At 39.8% G+C, this 16,959-nt stretch overlaps 1 protein-coding gene across 2 annotated transcripts in view; it reads right to left on the bottom strand.

Annotated features, from left to right (window-relative positions):
• LOC132814373 (peroxidasin homolog) overlaps positions 1–16,959 on the bottom strand; it is a 590,104-nt gene that overhangs the window by 134,005 nt on the left and 439,140 nt on the right. For both annotated transcript variants that reach the window (XM_060823479.1, XM_060823480.1), the window contains 2 exons: positions 14,949–15,065; positions 10,673–10,831 (listed from right to left, as the gene is read on the bottom strand). In XM_060823479.1, the coding sequence (XP_060679462.1) occupies positions 10,673–10,831; positions 14,949–15,065 (276 nt within the window). The remainder of the gene's footprint in view (positions 1–10,672; positions 10,832–14,948; positions 15,066–16,959) is intronic.

Here is a 16,959-nt window from a genome sequence, read left to right as displayed (position 1 = left end):
GTCAAATGTCAGTCAGACTTCAGGACAGGTCATGCGATCCCTTTTATTTAGCCTAAATTAAAGACTGTCCAAATACATAACAATCTTATAAACCCATATTTGTGACATTTTTTTTGTGGGAGCTGGCTGTGATCAGTGTGGTGCAGTCAGCATCATAGTTAATCAGTCTGGGATGGATAGTCTTCAGTCAGCACTCTGGTAAAATGATCCAGGAATAGTATTCTGCAGTCAATGTTACAGGGAAGCAGTCTAAGAAGAGTTTATCACAGTCAGTTCGTCAATGAGTGACATCACAGAAAATCCATAGAGTTAAGTGATTTGTAAGAAAGTGCTCCCTTTAGGTATCATCTGTACATTGCTACAAATTAGAAAATTGTACTACTAAATATCAGAAATTAGTGAAAGTCAGGTCCAATATAACAAAATAATGTAAGTAAAAAAGAGTAAGGTAAGGGAGGGAGAGTAACGTAAATTTAAGGAAATGCATTTGGGACAAAGACAAGGTATGGCAGGGGAAGTCAGTCCTGTTGCCAGACCTGCAGTCCGTGAGGAATCCTAGATGATCCTGGCAGCCTGAATGGCCCCATGTGCAGACATGGCAGTGGATTGACCAACCTGAGTGCAGGATTACATAGCTTGAGCATCAGCTGGAGGCACAGCAGTGCATCTGCAAGTCTTAGAGTTATGTGGAGAGCAGGTTTTTAAATGCAGCTTAAGGAAGTGCAGACAGAAGGAGAAATGGTGACCATTTGTCAGAAGAAGGGTGGGAGGTAGGTAGTCAAGCAAGCCCCATAGTGTATCACACTCAAAAGCAGATTTTCTGTGTTGGAAAATGATGAGCGGGATGGTTCCTGTAAGGAGTGCAGCTAAACCCAACCCAATGGAGGATTAGAAAGAGAAGATAAACAAAAGTGGGAGATAATTTAGTAGTGATGGGTGCAGACAGACATTTCGATGGATATGTATGCGACTCCAAGATGATACGTTACCTTCCTCAGGCAAGGAAGAAAGATGTCACTGAACAACTACAGGATATTCTGAAAAGGGAGGACAAGAAGTCAGAGATCATGGTTCACATTGGGGCCAAACACCACAGGTAGAAAGAGAGATGAAATTTTGCAACAAGGATTTAGGGAGTTTGGTAGCAGTTTAAACAAAAGTAACTCAAAGGTTATAATCTCTAAATTACTCCTGGTGCCAGCTGCTAGTTGTATCTAGGAATAAGCAGATAGAAGTTGAATGTATGGCTGAAGAGTTGGAGCAGGTGTGAGAGCTCTAGATCCGTCGATCACTGGGTCCATTTCTGAAAAAGGGGGGACCTGCATAAGTCCAATGGATTGCATCTGAACTAGAATAGAACCAACTGCCTCTTGGGGAGGTTTACAAGTGCAATTGGTGAGGGTTTAATTGAAATTGGCAGGGGAATGGGATATGGAGCAAAGATATGGTAGGAGTTAGTGTTACGATTAAGTGTTAGTGTTACGATTAAGTGTTAGTGTTAAGAAGAGCCAAGTGGCTGTAGAAAGCAGTGCAAAAATAGGCAAGTTAAGGCACAAGGGGGCAAGGCATAGAGAGTGGAATTTATTTTAATATGAAGAGATTTGCAAGTGAAGCAAATAAGTTGAGAGGGTTTATTAACTCATGGGCATGTGATATCCTTCCTATCAATGAGACATGGTTGTGAGAGAAGGACAAGACAGGCAGCTCAATATTCTGGGGTATAAAATTTTTAAGCGGAATGGTGTGGGAGGCAGGGGGACGAACATAAAAGAGGAGATCATGTTGCGATATTGATCAGAGAGTCAATTTCTACAATAACGGGGGGATGGTATCTTAAAAAGTTCCTCAAATGAGTTCATATCAATAGAACTTAAAAACAAAAGAAGGCCGTACAATAGAGCCCCAAACAGTCAGTGAGAAATAAAACAGATATGTTGGCAAGTACCAGAGAACTGTAAAAACAATACAGTAATAACCACAAGGGATTTCAATTATCCAATGCTAACTAGGGTAGACAAAATGTGAAAGGCTTATAATTATTAGAATCTCTCCAGGAGAGCTTTTTAAGCTTGCATGTAGAAAGACAAACAACAGAGTGAGTGCATTTCAGTGATTGTGACCAGAATTCATTAAGATTTAAGGTAAGACAGGGCAATGACAATGAAGGAGCAGAAACAAAGTTCCTGAATAAAGGCAAGGCCGATTTTAATAAGACAAGACAGGATCTGGCCAAAATTGACTACTTGCAAAAAATCCACTGAGGGAGATATTCAAATGGGGGAAAAAAGGGGAGTGCAGGGCCAATATGTTCTTGTCAAGATCTGAGATAATGCATTTTGAGAGGACTAAAAGGCAAGGGAGTGCACGTAGAATGTCATAATCCTAGGAAGCACAGAGGATCAAAGTGATGTTAGTGTGATCCTTGAAGGCAGCAGGACAGGTAGAGAAGATGACAAAGAAAGCATATGGGCTATCTGTCTCCATTAATCACAGAACACAAGAGCAAGGAGGTATGATGGGCAACTAGTTAGGTCACAGTTGCAGTACGTGTTGTTGTGGTCACCACACGAAAGAAAGGTTGTGATTGCACGAGAAAGCATGCAGAAAAGATTCACTAAAATATTGCCTAGGCTGGAATGATTGAACTATGAAGAGAAACTAGATAAGTTGGACTTACTTAGTGTAGAGAAGGCAAAGGGTTTTTGATGGAAGTGCATAAAATTCTGAGGAGAATGGACAACGTAGATAAGGAGAAAGATTTCCTCTTAGTAAGGGATCAATAACCAGAGATTACAGTTTCATGATAAGAAGGAAGAGGGGATTTGAAGAAAACATAATTCACCCAAAGGGCTGTGGATATCACAAACATACTGCCTGAAAAAGTGGTAGAAACCGAAACCATAAAGATATTCAAGAACTATTCTGAAGTCTTAAACTGTCATAGCATTCAAGGCTAAAGGCCAAGTGCTAGAACAAGGATTAGAATAGATGGATGCTGATGACTGACATGAGAATGGTGGGCCAAAGCTCCTCTTCCCATGCTGTACCAACTCAATGACTTTGATGACTCTGGCATATTCCCCTCCATTACAATAGTGACTATACTTCTATGCACATCTTCGGAGTAAAATAGTTTTGAACTCCAAATGAGATTATGAAAGGTATTATATAAATGTAAGTTCTTTCTCTAACATCACACAAATCAATAAACAGCTTGCTGATTTCACAACGTTTCCTTCCCCAGCACTGCCTTCCAAAATAAACTGAAATTTTAAAAAATCTTAACTCCATGAAAACCTTTGTCATTTCTTTCTCCATTTGCTGACATATACACACAATGCCACTGTGATGTCATTTTTAATGATATCCCAGAGCAAGTATGGTACAATTATTCTTCATTTTTTGTCAAACACAAAATATTGGCAGGCCCTATTTCCATGAGGATCTTTGGAAGGCCAACTGTGTCATAAGTAATCAACAGTGTTTCCCTTGTTAACGCACATGTTAGCCAGGTCAGCACAAGTACTGGTCACATTCCTGTTCCATTATAGTCTTTTTTTTTGGATTGTGGCTTTTACTGTAACGGTAATTGCAAAAGAAACATCTGACATATGGAACTGTTTCAAATTTGTCGTTTGGCAAAAGACAACAAAATTAATTAACCAACTCAAATCAAATCCAAACATTCAACATTTAACTAATAACAGTTAGGCATTTAGCAACATCCAATATATTGTACAAATAGTCTGTGGTGACAGTGATTATACGCAGAACACAACTAACTTCATTCTTAGTAGGAACAAATTACAGCAGATGCTGGAATCTGTATGAAAACAACAAATGCTGTTGTTCAAACAGTATCTGTGGAGAGCAAGCTAATTTTTCGAGTCTAGATAACTCTTCATCAGAGCTGAAGTAAAGTGTGGAGGGGACAGCATTTATGCTACAGTTTGGAGAGTTGGGCGGAGAAATGGCAAATGTAGTTCAATCTGGACAAATGCGGGGTGATGCATTTTGGAAGATCTGATTGAAGAGTGAACCTCGATTATCCAGCATTTGATTATCTGACTATCGGACTATCCGGCATGATCGCAAAGTCCTGATGCTCAGTTAAACTATGTTAGCTGGTATTTGATTATCCGGAATTTGATTAACCGAACAAATTACTGCCTGCCCATGTCCTTCAGATGACCAAGGTTCTTCTGTATATGGTAAAGGGAAAAGCTCCGAAGAAAATTGATGTACAGAGATATCTGGGTGTTCAAGTCCATTGCTTTGGAGACAGTGCAGACGAGGTTCACCAGGATGTCGTCTGGTATGGAGGGTGCTAGCTATGAAGAGAGGTTGAGTAGCTGAGGGGTATTTTCATTAGAAAGACAGAGGTTGAATGGGGGCGGGGGGAATCTGATTGAGGTCTACAAAATCATGATAGCTATAGATAGGATGGATAGCAAGAAGCTTTTTCCCAGAGTAGGGTACTCAATTACTAGGAATCACGAGTTCAAGGTGAGAGGGGCAAAGTTTAAGGGAGATATGCATGGAAAGTTGCAATGCAGAGGGTGGTGGATGCCTAGAATGCATTGCAAATGGAGTTGGTGGAGGAAGGTATGATAGCATCATTTAAGATGTATCTAGACAGATACATGAATGGGTAGGGAGCAGAGGAATACAGATCCTTAGAAAAATAGGCAACAGGTTTAAATAGACGATCTGGATCAGCACAGGCTTGGAGGGCCAAAGGGCCTGTTCCTGTGCTGAAATTTTCTTTGTTCTTTGTTAAGAAGCATGTATTATGTATAGATCTGCACATAAACTGCTGTCTGATACACAAATCAAAAACAATGGGATCAAGTCTTTTTGAATATCATCCCCATTCTCATGTTGTATTATATCCATGGACAAGCAAACGATTTCAGAAGTAAAAAAAATTGATTTAAACTGAAGTGTGATTTGTACCATACAATGATTATAATGGAAGATTATCCCTGGTACTCATTGTTATCGATTTTGATCAAGCTCTATCCTGGGAATCCATGCACAAGTTTAAGTTTAAGCAGATTTGAGATAGCCAAGGAAGTCCCTTTGCCTAGAAATTTCAACATTTTTAATATCTTGATGGAATGAAGTTGTATGTATCAATTCTATTTTGCACAGTAAAATTGTAGAGATTATTTTGATAATGTCAAATCACAACATCAAATAAATCCAAAATTTACTTGGAACACTACCTATCTTCCATTGTCAGTAGAATTCTGCATTTAAGTACTAACACAGTTTTCCCTTTGTCTAACCCACTTGCTCTCAATTGCCTTTCATTCACTTGAATCTCTGACTTATGCTCTAAATGTTACATCCCTCGATCTGTGACATTCAAACATTCAAACACAGTGTCATAGTTAAATTACTGCTGCAATTCAACTCCTAGAGTTACGTGGCAGGGTTATAGACTAAGGAATTGCATAGGCTTGGAGTTTGGTTTTCCATGAAGCAGCTAACAAGTGTACTTTCACAGCTGTCAGACTGAGAAATTGCACAAGGGCTCTGGATATTGGGTTTTACTGAAATGGCAAACAAACAGTCAAGTTTCATAGTTAATGTGGAAGGTCCAATATCCAGCTTCAGGGGGAGCTATAAAGGTATCAGTGATTTAGAAAAAAATATCACTGCCTGAAACTACAGGTTGCCATGTTGTGGAGGTGCCAGTGTTGGACTGGAGTGGACCAAGTAAAAAAAAAAATCACACACCACCAGGTAATAGTCCAGCAGGTTTAGTTGGAAGGATAGGCTTTCAATAGCTATCTGACCAAGGAGCAGCATTCCAAAAGACTGTGCCAACACTGTGTATTTGAGCAAAGTGTGCTGTGCTTGTTTTCCCGGAATTTCTGTGTCTGTGGATTGTTAAAGGGGCAGAAATGGCTTTTAGCAGGGTGATGTGCTCTTCCTGTCAGGGAGAATTTGAACGTTCCTGAAGGCTGTGTCTGAAGGAAGTGTGTTTAGTTGTGAATTCCATCGGACTACATGAGTCCGTTGGAGCGGCAGTTACCGACAATGAGAAGTTTATAAGAGAGGGTGTGATGGATGGCAGTTGCAGGAAGTTAGAAAAATCACAAATATAGTCAGATAGGAATGGTAGGAGAGGTTGCCAGGTAGTGCAGGGATCTCCTGTGGCTATCCCCATCTAAAGTAGGTATGTTATTTTGGACAGAGGAGGGGGAGGGGGCTTTCATGGGAAATGACAGGCTCCAAGCGATTAATTGTAATAGAGAACTCTTCAATCTGGGGCACAGACAGAAGTTCCTGCAGCCATCATTGAGGTATCAGAATAGTGTGTTGCCTTCCTGTTGCCAGGGTCAAAGATATCTTGGAGAGGATGTAGAACTTTCTGAAATGAGAAAGTGTCCAGTTTGTTGTGCACGATGGTACCAATGACATAAGAAAAGAAAGCGACAAGATTCTTCAGAGAGAATATAGGAGACAAGGCAGTAGGTCTTTAAGTGTAATAATATTTGAACTACTATCAGTGGCATGCGTCAGTGAGAGTAGGTACAAGAGGACAGAGTGGGTAAATGTGTGGCTGAGGAGCTGGTGTAGCAGACCAATGATTCACATTTTTTTGACTCCTGGGGTAGACATGACCTGTATAAGAGAGACGGATTCCACCTGAATTGGGAGGGGACCAATATCCTTGTGGAGAAATTTGCGAGTGTTCCTTGGGAGGCTTTAAACTAGTAACAGGTGGGGAAACAAAAGTGATAATCAGAAAAGGGAAAAGGCTGAGGCTGGTGCATAGATAAAGGGAGCAGGTCAAATAGTCAAGGCAGACAAGAGCTGAGCAGAGGACAAGGTAAGACTGATAAATTAAACTGCTTTTACTTTAATGCAAGATGCCTGACAGGTAAAGCAGATGAACTTACGGCATGGTTGGGAACATGGGGCCGGAATATCATAGCTATTACAGAAACATGGCTCAGGGATGGACAGGACTGGCAGGTTAATGTTCCAGGGTTATGCTTGTGGAAGCATTGAAACTGAGGTAAGAGAGGAGGGGGCATGGTACTTTTTGTTTGGGTGTGCATAGGGTAGATATTTCTGAGAGATTGTCCAGTGAAATTATATAGATGGAACTGAGAAATAAGAAAGAGATGATCATCTTATTGAGATTGAATTATAGAACCTCCAATAGTTAGTAGGTTAGAGAGCAGCAAATATGTAAGGAGATCTCAGATATCTGTAAGAATGATAGGATTGTAATGGTAGGGAATTTGGGATTGTCATAGTTGGCAGGGAACTTGTTAAATGTATACAAGAAAACTTTCTTATTCAATATGTGGATGTACTCACTAGACAAGAAGCAATGCTTGCCTTTCTATTGGCAAATAAGGTAGGGCAAATTCAACTCGGTCAATTACCACCCCATCAGGCTACTCTCAGTCGTTAGTGAAGTGATGGAAGGTGTTATCAACGGTGCTACCAAGCAGCAGCTGCTCAGCAGTAGAAGCATACTGTGAGGGAAATCAATAGGGCAAAAAGGAGACATGAGATACTTATGGCAAATAAAGTTAAGGAGAATCCAAAGAGTTTCTATAAGTACATTAAGGGCAAAAGAGTAACTAAGGAGAGAATAGGGTCCCTTAACAATCAACTTCTCCATCTATGTGTGGAACCACAGGTGGTTCCTAAATGAATATGTGACATCAGTATTTAGTGTGGAGAAGGATATGGAAGCTGGGTTCTTGGGGAAATAAATAGTGATGCCCTGAGAAGAGTCCACATTAAAGAAGTGGAGATGCTGGAAGTCTTAAAACTTCCCCAGGATCTCATCAGGTATATCCCTGAACTTTTTAGGATACAATGTAAGAGATTGCTGGGCCCTTAATGAGATATTGGTATCATCGACAGCCATGAGTGAGCTGCCAAAGACTGGAGGTTGGCTAATGTGGTGCGATTATTTAAGAAAGGCTGTTCGGAAAAGCCAAGGAAGAATACATCAGTGAGCCTTATATCAGCAACGGGCAAGTTGTTGGAGGGGATTCTGAAGGACAGGATTTAATTGTATTTAGAAACATAATGACTGAGATATTCAGCATGGCTTTGTGCATGCTTAATCATGTCCACTAAATTGGTCAAGTTTTATGAAGAGGTGACAAAGAAGATTGATGTAGGCAGAGTGGTAGATGTTGTCTATATGGACTTCAGAAAAGCATTTGACAAGGTGTCACATAGTATGCTAGTTGGTAATGTTAGATCACATGGGATCCGAGGGAGTTGGCCAATTTGATACAAAATTGGCTTGAAGGTAGGAGACAGAGGGTGGTGATAGAGGGTTACACGTTTTGGACTGGAGGCCTGCGACAAGTGGTGCACCACAAGGATCTGTGCTGAATCCACTAATTTTTGTCATTTTTATAAATTATTTGGATGTGAATATAGGAGGTATGGTTAGTAAATTTGCAGACGCCACAAAAATAGGTGGGTGTGGTAGTCAGTGAAGATTATTTCAGAGTACAGCTGGACCTTGTTCAGATCGGCCAATACACTGAGGAATGGTAGGTAGAGTTTAATTTAGATAAAAGTGAGGTGATTCAGTTTGATAAGAAAAACCAGGGCAGGACTTATACAGTTAATGGTAGGAGGATCCTGGGGAGTGCTGTCGAACAGAGACCGTGGATACAGGTGCATAGTTCTTTGAAAGGTAAGACAAATCGGTGAAGGAGCCATTTGGCACATTTGAGAACAGGAATTGGGGTATCATGTTGCAGCTGTACCAGACTTTGGTGAGGCCACTTTTAAAATACTGTATACAATTCCCTGATCACCCTTCTAAGGAAATATGTTGCTAAACTTGAGAGGATACAGAAAAGATTTCCAAGTATGTTGCTGGGACTGGAGGGTTTGAGTTATAGAGAGAGGCTGAATCAGCTGGGGCTGTTTTTGCTGAAGCATCGGAGGCTGAGGATTGACTTTAGAGAGGTTTATAAAATCATGAGGGGCATGCATAGGGTAAATAGACAAGGACTTTTTCCTAAGGTGGGGGAATCCAAAACTAGAGGGCATAAGTTTAAGGTGAAAATGAAATGGTTTAAAAATGATCTGAGGGGTAACTTTTTCACACAGAGGGTGGTGCATGTATTGAATGAGCTGCCAGAGGAAGTGGGGGAGGCTGGTACAATTACAACATTTAAAAAGCATCTGGATGGGTATATGCATAGGAAGAGTTTCGAGGGATATCAGCCAAGTACTGGCAAATGGAACTAGATAGCTTAAGATATCAGGTCAACATGGATGACTTAGACAAATTACATTTAGTACCTGAAGGGTCTGTCTCCATGCTGTACATGTCTATGACTCTATGGCTGTCTTACAGTAGCAACACTGGAGAGTATTCCAGGAATTAATGCAGAATTCAGAATGAAATTGTTGGGCCATGTGAGCTTTGCATTAAATTCATGATATTGGCCTCTGATTACAAATACTTAGGTGCAATGTTCTTGCCATCCATTTGTACCTTAACATTAATATTGTGGACTCCACAATCACCTGATGACGGAGAAGCACTCAGAATACTAGTGCTTCCCAATCAACTGTTGGACTATAACCTGGTGTTGTGTGATTTTTAACTTTGTACACCCCAGTCCAACACTGGCATCTCCAAATCATAGAAATTGCATCACATTGTGCTCACTACAAATCAGCTTTAAAAGTTCAATATATTGGGCAGTGTGCCAGTGTCAATACCAAAATTATGATTAAGTTCATGGCTATAACAGTGGGTGGAATATATAATATACATACAGAAGGAAGTAACTAGATGAAGGCACTAAATGTAATTTGTCTAAGTTTTCCGGGGACACAAAACTGCATAGGAGGTTAAGCTGTGAAGATGATACTTCAATGTGATTTGGACAAGTTGAGTGGGCAAATACATGGAAGATGATGTCTAAGGAGGACAAATGACACTCCGATGGCAAAAACAGAAACGCAGATTACTGGAATGATGATAGATTGAGAAAAGGGGAGGTGCAACGCAACCTGGGTACCCTGGTTACCAGCACTGTACCAGCTGCTGAAAATAAGCATGCAGGTGGAGCAGGTTGGGAAAAAGGCAAATGGTGTGTTGGCTTCATTGCAAAATGATTTGAGCACAGGAGTATTGATTTCTCACTGCAATTATACAGGGCCTTGGTGAGACTGCACCTGGAGTGCTCTGTGCAGTTCAGGTCTTCTTATCTGTGGAAGGATGTTCCAGCTATGGAGGGAGTGCATATCACCTAATTTGGATTATCAAAACAAATTTGCTATTTAAATTAATGGAAAGTACAAATATTCACAATAATTTTACAAGAATAATTGCCTAAAATGACATACATTTTATAAAATAAGGCTAAAGGTTTTATTATAAGATTGAAATGCACGATCATAGTTGTTCATGTCACTGAAATGTGACTTCTAACATGTATGACTCTCATTTGTGTTATAGAAATCACAATATCAAATATAATAAATTATGTATAAATAAATATAAGCAAAGCCATGTGAATGATGGATACTTTATCTATCAAACAAAATGTATTGGAGAACTCAGTATGTCTGTCAGCATCTGTGGAGAGAGAAACAAAGTTAACATTTTGAGTCCAATAACACTTCTTCAGAACTCATGTGTAAACAAATATACCTTTGGGCTGCACTTTCAGTTGCACTGGAATCAGTTTGACTTGTACAACACTGATAGCCTGGCATTCATATTGCCCCTGATCATGAGCAGCAACTTCTACAATTCTCAGTGTTCCTGTAGGTAATACAGCATGCCTTCTATCATTGGGGAGCTGACCTCCTGGAAACAGAAAGCAGGGAAACACTTCTTCAGTCATTGCAAACGTCAAGCATTGGTATTATAATAAATTAAAACATTAGGGAATGTCATATCATTTTCTATCAACGCTATGGATTTTTCCTCTGTAGTAATCATTGATAAAGCATTGATTATAACATTGATTACAAAGAGGAAAGGAAGATAAAATAAATTGTGTAATTTAGCATTCCACCCCATGCTACCATGATTATTATTTGTTAACAGATTCCAAACCAATTTGTGAAATAAAAACCAAAGTACATGCCTCTTCATTATGGAAAAAGTTGATTAACTTGATCAGTCTTATTTCTCTCATCCAATACCTAATATCCAACTGATCCCTATTTAGATGTGTTCAGAGAAAGATAAATAGCTACAATTTCTCTTAACACTAGAAATACATGAACAGACCTTAACAATGTGATTCACCAGGTATTATCAAAGACAATGTAGTTTACCTACCTTTGATCTATATCACTTGATGTCCTATGTAATAACAATCTCAATAACAATTGATCTCAACCATAAAAATTTGAATTGATCTACAGCCTCTTTATGGAAAGAATTTATAGATCTCTACTACAATGTATGTGATAAAGTGCTTCCTGATTTCAATATTGAATAGCCTCATTCAAGTTTGTATTTTTCGGTTCTGCATGCTTCTGACACAGAAATTTAACTTTGCTTTACTTGGCATATTAAATCATTTTAAAATTTAAAACTATCATTAGATGATTTCACAAATTTCTATACCCAAGAGAATACAAGTAAAAGTTACTCAAAACCTGTATCACTAGTAGAAGGGTAACCGAAGCATGGGAACATCATCACCTACAAATTCCTCTCCAAGCCACAGACAACTCTGACATGGAAATAAAACCCATATCCTTCACTCTGCTCGATCAAAGTTATGAATCTCTCTGTTAAACAGCAGAATAGTTGGATTGGCACTGTATAGATTGCAGTAGCTCATCACCACTTCCATAAAGATAATTTGGGATGGGTAATAAATTCTAGCCTAGGCACTGATGCTCACATCCCTGAAAAAATAAATAAAATTTCAAAACTCTGGATAATAAGCTCAGCAGCATTTCTGTTGATGAACTTGCGGGGGTATCACCACACAAACTGGCTAAAGAACTACAATAGAAACTGAAACACCTGATCAGCGGATCCAGACACTCTATACAGTCAACACAGGAATTCTTGGACATCATCAGAAATATACATATAAACAAGGAAGAAACTATGGTCTAATTCAATGCAACGGCACTGTTCACCTCTATCGACAAAACTCTAGCCAGAGAAACAATAGACAATCTGCTGGACATACAGAACAGGCAACAAGACGGGGAACCTATCAACAAAGACGGCATACTCAAACTACTGGACCTGTGCCTCACAACACACTTCACATTCAACAACCAAATATATGAACAAATCAACGGCACACCTATGGGCTCACCCATCTCTGGACTCATAGCAGAAGATGTAATGCAAAGATTAGAACAAACAGTCTTACTGCAAATTCAACCCGAACTCTGGGTCAGATATGTGGATTGAAAATGTGCTGCTGGAAAAGCGCAGCAGGTCAGGCAGCATCCAAGGAACAGGAGATTCGACGTTTCAGGCATAAGCCCTTCTTCGGCTTATGCCCGAAATGTCGAATCTCCTGTTCCTTGGATGCTGCCTGACCTGCTGCGCTTTTCCAGCAACACATTTTCAGCTCTGATCTCCAGCATCTGCAGACCTCACTTTCTCCTCAGTTATGTGGATGACACCTTTGTAATCATTAAAAACACAGAAATAGAAAACACACACCGGATCACAGGATGCCACACTGACAGGAATCAGATTCACTAGAGAGGAAGAAAAGGACAACCAACTCCCATTCCTAGATGTGATGATACAGAGAACACCGAACGGAGATTTCACCACAAAGGTATACAGGAAAACCACACACACAGACCAAGTCCTGAACAACGAAAGCAACCATCCCAACACACACAAAAGACACTGTTCAAAAGGGCCACAACACACTACAGCACACCAGAACTGCAAAAGAGGAAGAAGAACACCTCTACAATGTATTTGCCAAAAACGGATACCCCCACAATTTCATCAACAGATGCCTAAGGGAAAGGCAACGGAATGAGGACATGCCAGAACCCAAAAGACTAGCCATGTCACCATACATCAAGAACATTTCTGAACTGACAGCCAGACTACTGCGACCACTGGGACTCATAACAGCACACAAACCAACAGCCACTCTCAGACAACAACTCACCAGGATAAAGACCCAATACCCAGCATGAGCAAAACCAACGTAGTGTATAAAATCCCAACGTACTGCACAAAACACTATATAGGACAAACAGGAAAACAGCTAATGATCCGTATCATGAACACCAACTAGCCCCAAAATGACACGACCTGCTATCTTTAGTAGCCACACATGCAGATGACAACCAACATGCGTTCGACTGGGATAACACTACTATTATAGGGCAAGCCAAACAGAGAACAGCCAGGGAATTCCTAGAGACATGGCACTCATCCACAGATTCTATCAACAAACACATCGACCTAGACCCAATATACCGGCCACTGCAGTGGACAGCTGAAACTGACAACCGGAAGCTGCACAGACAAACCAATATAAATGCTGGAGGAAACATCACAGAAGCACTTCACAGAAGGCTCCCAAGCACTGAGGATGTCAACTAGACAGGGAACGAAGCGCTTGCAACACAAATTCCCAGCTCGGCGAACAGAACCAAAACAGGGAAGAGAGGAAATAGCAGAGGTGCTGACAATAATTTTCAACTCCTTTCTGGTCACAGATGACTGGAGGACAGCCAATGTGGTATCATTATTCAAAACGGAAACAAGCGATAAGCCAGGAAGCTACAGGCCAGTCAGTCTAACCTCGGGAATGGGGAAACGATTGAAAGCAATTCTGAGGGGAGGCAAGGATTAATCAAGAATAGTCAACATACTTTTGTTACACAGAGGTCATGGCTGATCAACTTTACTGAATTTTTGAAGAGGTGATCAAAATGTGTAGATGAGGACAATGCTTTTGATATGACCTACTTGAAGTTCAGGAAGACTCTGCTATTGTACTTCATGGGAGACTGATAGTGAAGGCAATATCCAGGGATCGAAGGAAATTTGGCAAATTGGTTCCAGAATTGGCCGGGTGGAAGGAAGCAGAGGGTGATGGTCAAGAGGTGTTTTTATGAATGCAAGCTTGTGTCCAGTGGGGTTCCGCAGGGATCAGTGTTGGGGCCCTTGCTGTTTCTGGTAAATATAAATGATTTAGACTCTAATGTAGGAGGGTGGATCGGTAAGTTTGCAGATGATACAAAAATTGGTGGGGTGGTAAACTGTGGGGAGGATAACTTCAGTTTACATGAGGATATAGGTGGACTGATCAATGACAAATGGAATTCAATCTGGATAAGAGTAAGATGATGCACTTGGTCAGGACAAACAAGGCAAAAGAATACATGAGCAGAAAGACTCTAGAGAGCACTGAGGATTAGAGGAAACTTGGTAAACATGTTCACTGGTCCCTTAAGGTTGTGGGGCAGTGAATAACAAGGTATATGGGGTACCTGCCTTTATTAGCAGAAGCATAGATTTAAAGAACAGGAAGGTTACGTTGGAATTGCATAAATAGTTGGTTCAGCCACAGCTAGAGTATTGTGTGCACTTCTAGAATGTACGTTACCGGAGAGAAATGAATGCTCAGGAGACGATACAGAGAAGATTTGCCACTGGGTAGCATTGGGAAATCTGATTAAGGAATGATGGAATCCAGCAAGTCAAACAGAAGTCAGCCAATTGCACTAGTAGATAAGGGAAAGCATGAGAAACAAGTACACATTTCACGAAAATATGGATGCAGGATTAAATTGCATTGAATTGCATTTAAATTGCAAAAATATTATTCTTGATACCATTCGGAGATAGCTTGTTAAATAACAAAGGTGCAGCCTAAAATTCAAGGGCTAAATATTGTCTATCAACTAGAATGCAGTGTTCATACAATTCAGATATAATATCCAATCATTACACAGTATGTAATTACCTGCTTTGGTCCAAGCGATTATTGGAATTGGATTACCTTCAGCTGCACAGTCAAAATCTACAGTATGCCCCTCAATAACTTCCTGATTCTTTGGTGTAACTGTGAACCTAGGAGGAGCTGGAGATAAAATAAATGTAACAGTTAACACAAAAACTATTAAGAAATAAATATGGAGAAAGTAAGTCAAATACAAATAACCTTTCAAATAACAATGGTGACTGTAATTTGTGCAAACCTAACAAAGCATTACATGTATAAATAAAATGTGACGTGTTATCCAACTATGCAGTCTCCGAATTCAGATAAATTAATGCATATCTAGCGATTGATCTAATTAATTTAATTATCTCAGACATGACAGCAATATATGTTAATGGAATTGACTAGAAATAATGTGTAGATGCAGGATCATTTCACATGGTACTCTAATAATATAATGACACGTATTGTTGTGTGATCTTCTGTCCAACATTAAATCATACACATAATTGCATTTAGTTTGGAAAGCATGATTTATTTTTGTACCAAGCTGAGAAATGGCAGAAATGAACATTTTTTTCCAATTAAATGAATCCATTGCCTCATTTTCCTCACAAGGTGGTGTAGTGTATAATAAAGAAGATTATTTCAGAGTACAATAGGAACTTGATCAGATGGGTCAATGGACCAACTAGAAAGATTAAAAAAGGGATTGTTGTGTAAATGTGCACAATGTGATGAATGATAAAGACTAATGAGCTGTGTAGTTTTAAATAAATTATGGCACCTTACATCATAACTTGCCATCAGAAAATCTGCATTCTGTAGGACCGGCAATTCCTCCTGATTAAGAATTAAGAAGATTTTCTACAGGAGCAATGCTGGTACTATATATTGCACCCTGGATCTATCTCATTGCTGCTTTAATATGATCATAAAGGTGGTGGAGCCTCTCGTCCTTCTGTAGTTTACATGGGTCACCTGATGAATATGTATTATGTAGTTTTGTTGGTATTGCAGAGATCTCTCATGTTTGGCTGGGTATCAAAAGCTCCAATTATCTCTGATGTGGAGATGCCAGTGTTGGACTGGCATGGATAGGTCAGAAATCACACATCAGATTATAGTCCAACAGGCTTATTTGAAATTACGTGCTTTCCGAGCGTTGCCCCTTTGTCAAGTGAACCTTTGTCACCTGATGAAGCAGCACTCTGAAAGCTTGTAATTTCAAATAAACCCGCTGGACTATAACCTGGTGTCATGTGACCTCTGATCGGGCCAATTATCTCAACAGTGGATTCTAAATACACAATTTGATTGTGAGTTTAAAGAAGCCATTAAAGATTAGTTGTATTTGATGTGGATTCCAAATAGAATTTTATTTATTTATATAAGAAATTAACCACTTTAGCTTTGAATGGATTCATGGAAGGGGAGTTCTTTTCATTACAAGGTGTGTAGGAGTGACAGCTGTAATAGATAAATCCAGCCAAGCCTGTGCCACAGAGTTAAAAGTACAAATACAAGCTTGGCTGCAGCGCCATATACAGCAAATGGCAGTGTTCCCAACTGTCTTTTTCCTGCAGTGCGCTCTTCTGGGGTGTGGGGTGATTAATTATTTAGTGAGCTGCATTGTTGCATCCCAATGTTGATCCCTTTCATTGCTGTTCCTCCTCCTCATCATTCATTTTACTGTAAGTGTATGCCATTGGGAATGTCAACTCCTGAGAAACAGCAGCAAATGAATGCTTGGGGCTAAATACTCTTGCTGGTGTGACGATCAGTGCAAAATAAGAAGAGAGAGAAATGGTTAAAAAAAGATTCAGAGCAAAAGTTTTTCGCCCAGCTGAAGAAATCACTCATTCATCTCTCCAGACTCATAAATGTCTTGAACTCTGCTAGTCACACATAATATTGTCAGCTGCTGTGCCTTCTCATTCTCTATCTCATCTATGATAGGTGGATTGCAGTTGCAAAACAAGGAAACTTGGAACTGCAACATTTATTATACCATATATGATTGACACAGATT

This window comes from Hemiscyllium ocellatum, chromosome 4 (assembly GCF_020745735.1).
Source record: "Hemiscyllium ocellatum isolate sHemOce1 chromosome 4, sHemOce1.pat.X.cur, whole genome shotgun sequence".
In the NCBI taxonomy this organism is placed as follows: domain Eukaryota; kingdom Metazoa; phylum Chordata; class Chondrichthyes; order Orectolobiformes; family Hemiscylliidae; genus Hemiscyllium; species Hemiscyllium ocellatum.
This window is presented reverse-complemented; position numbering and strand designations above follow the sequence as displayed.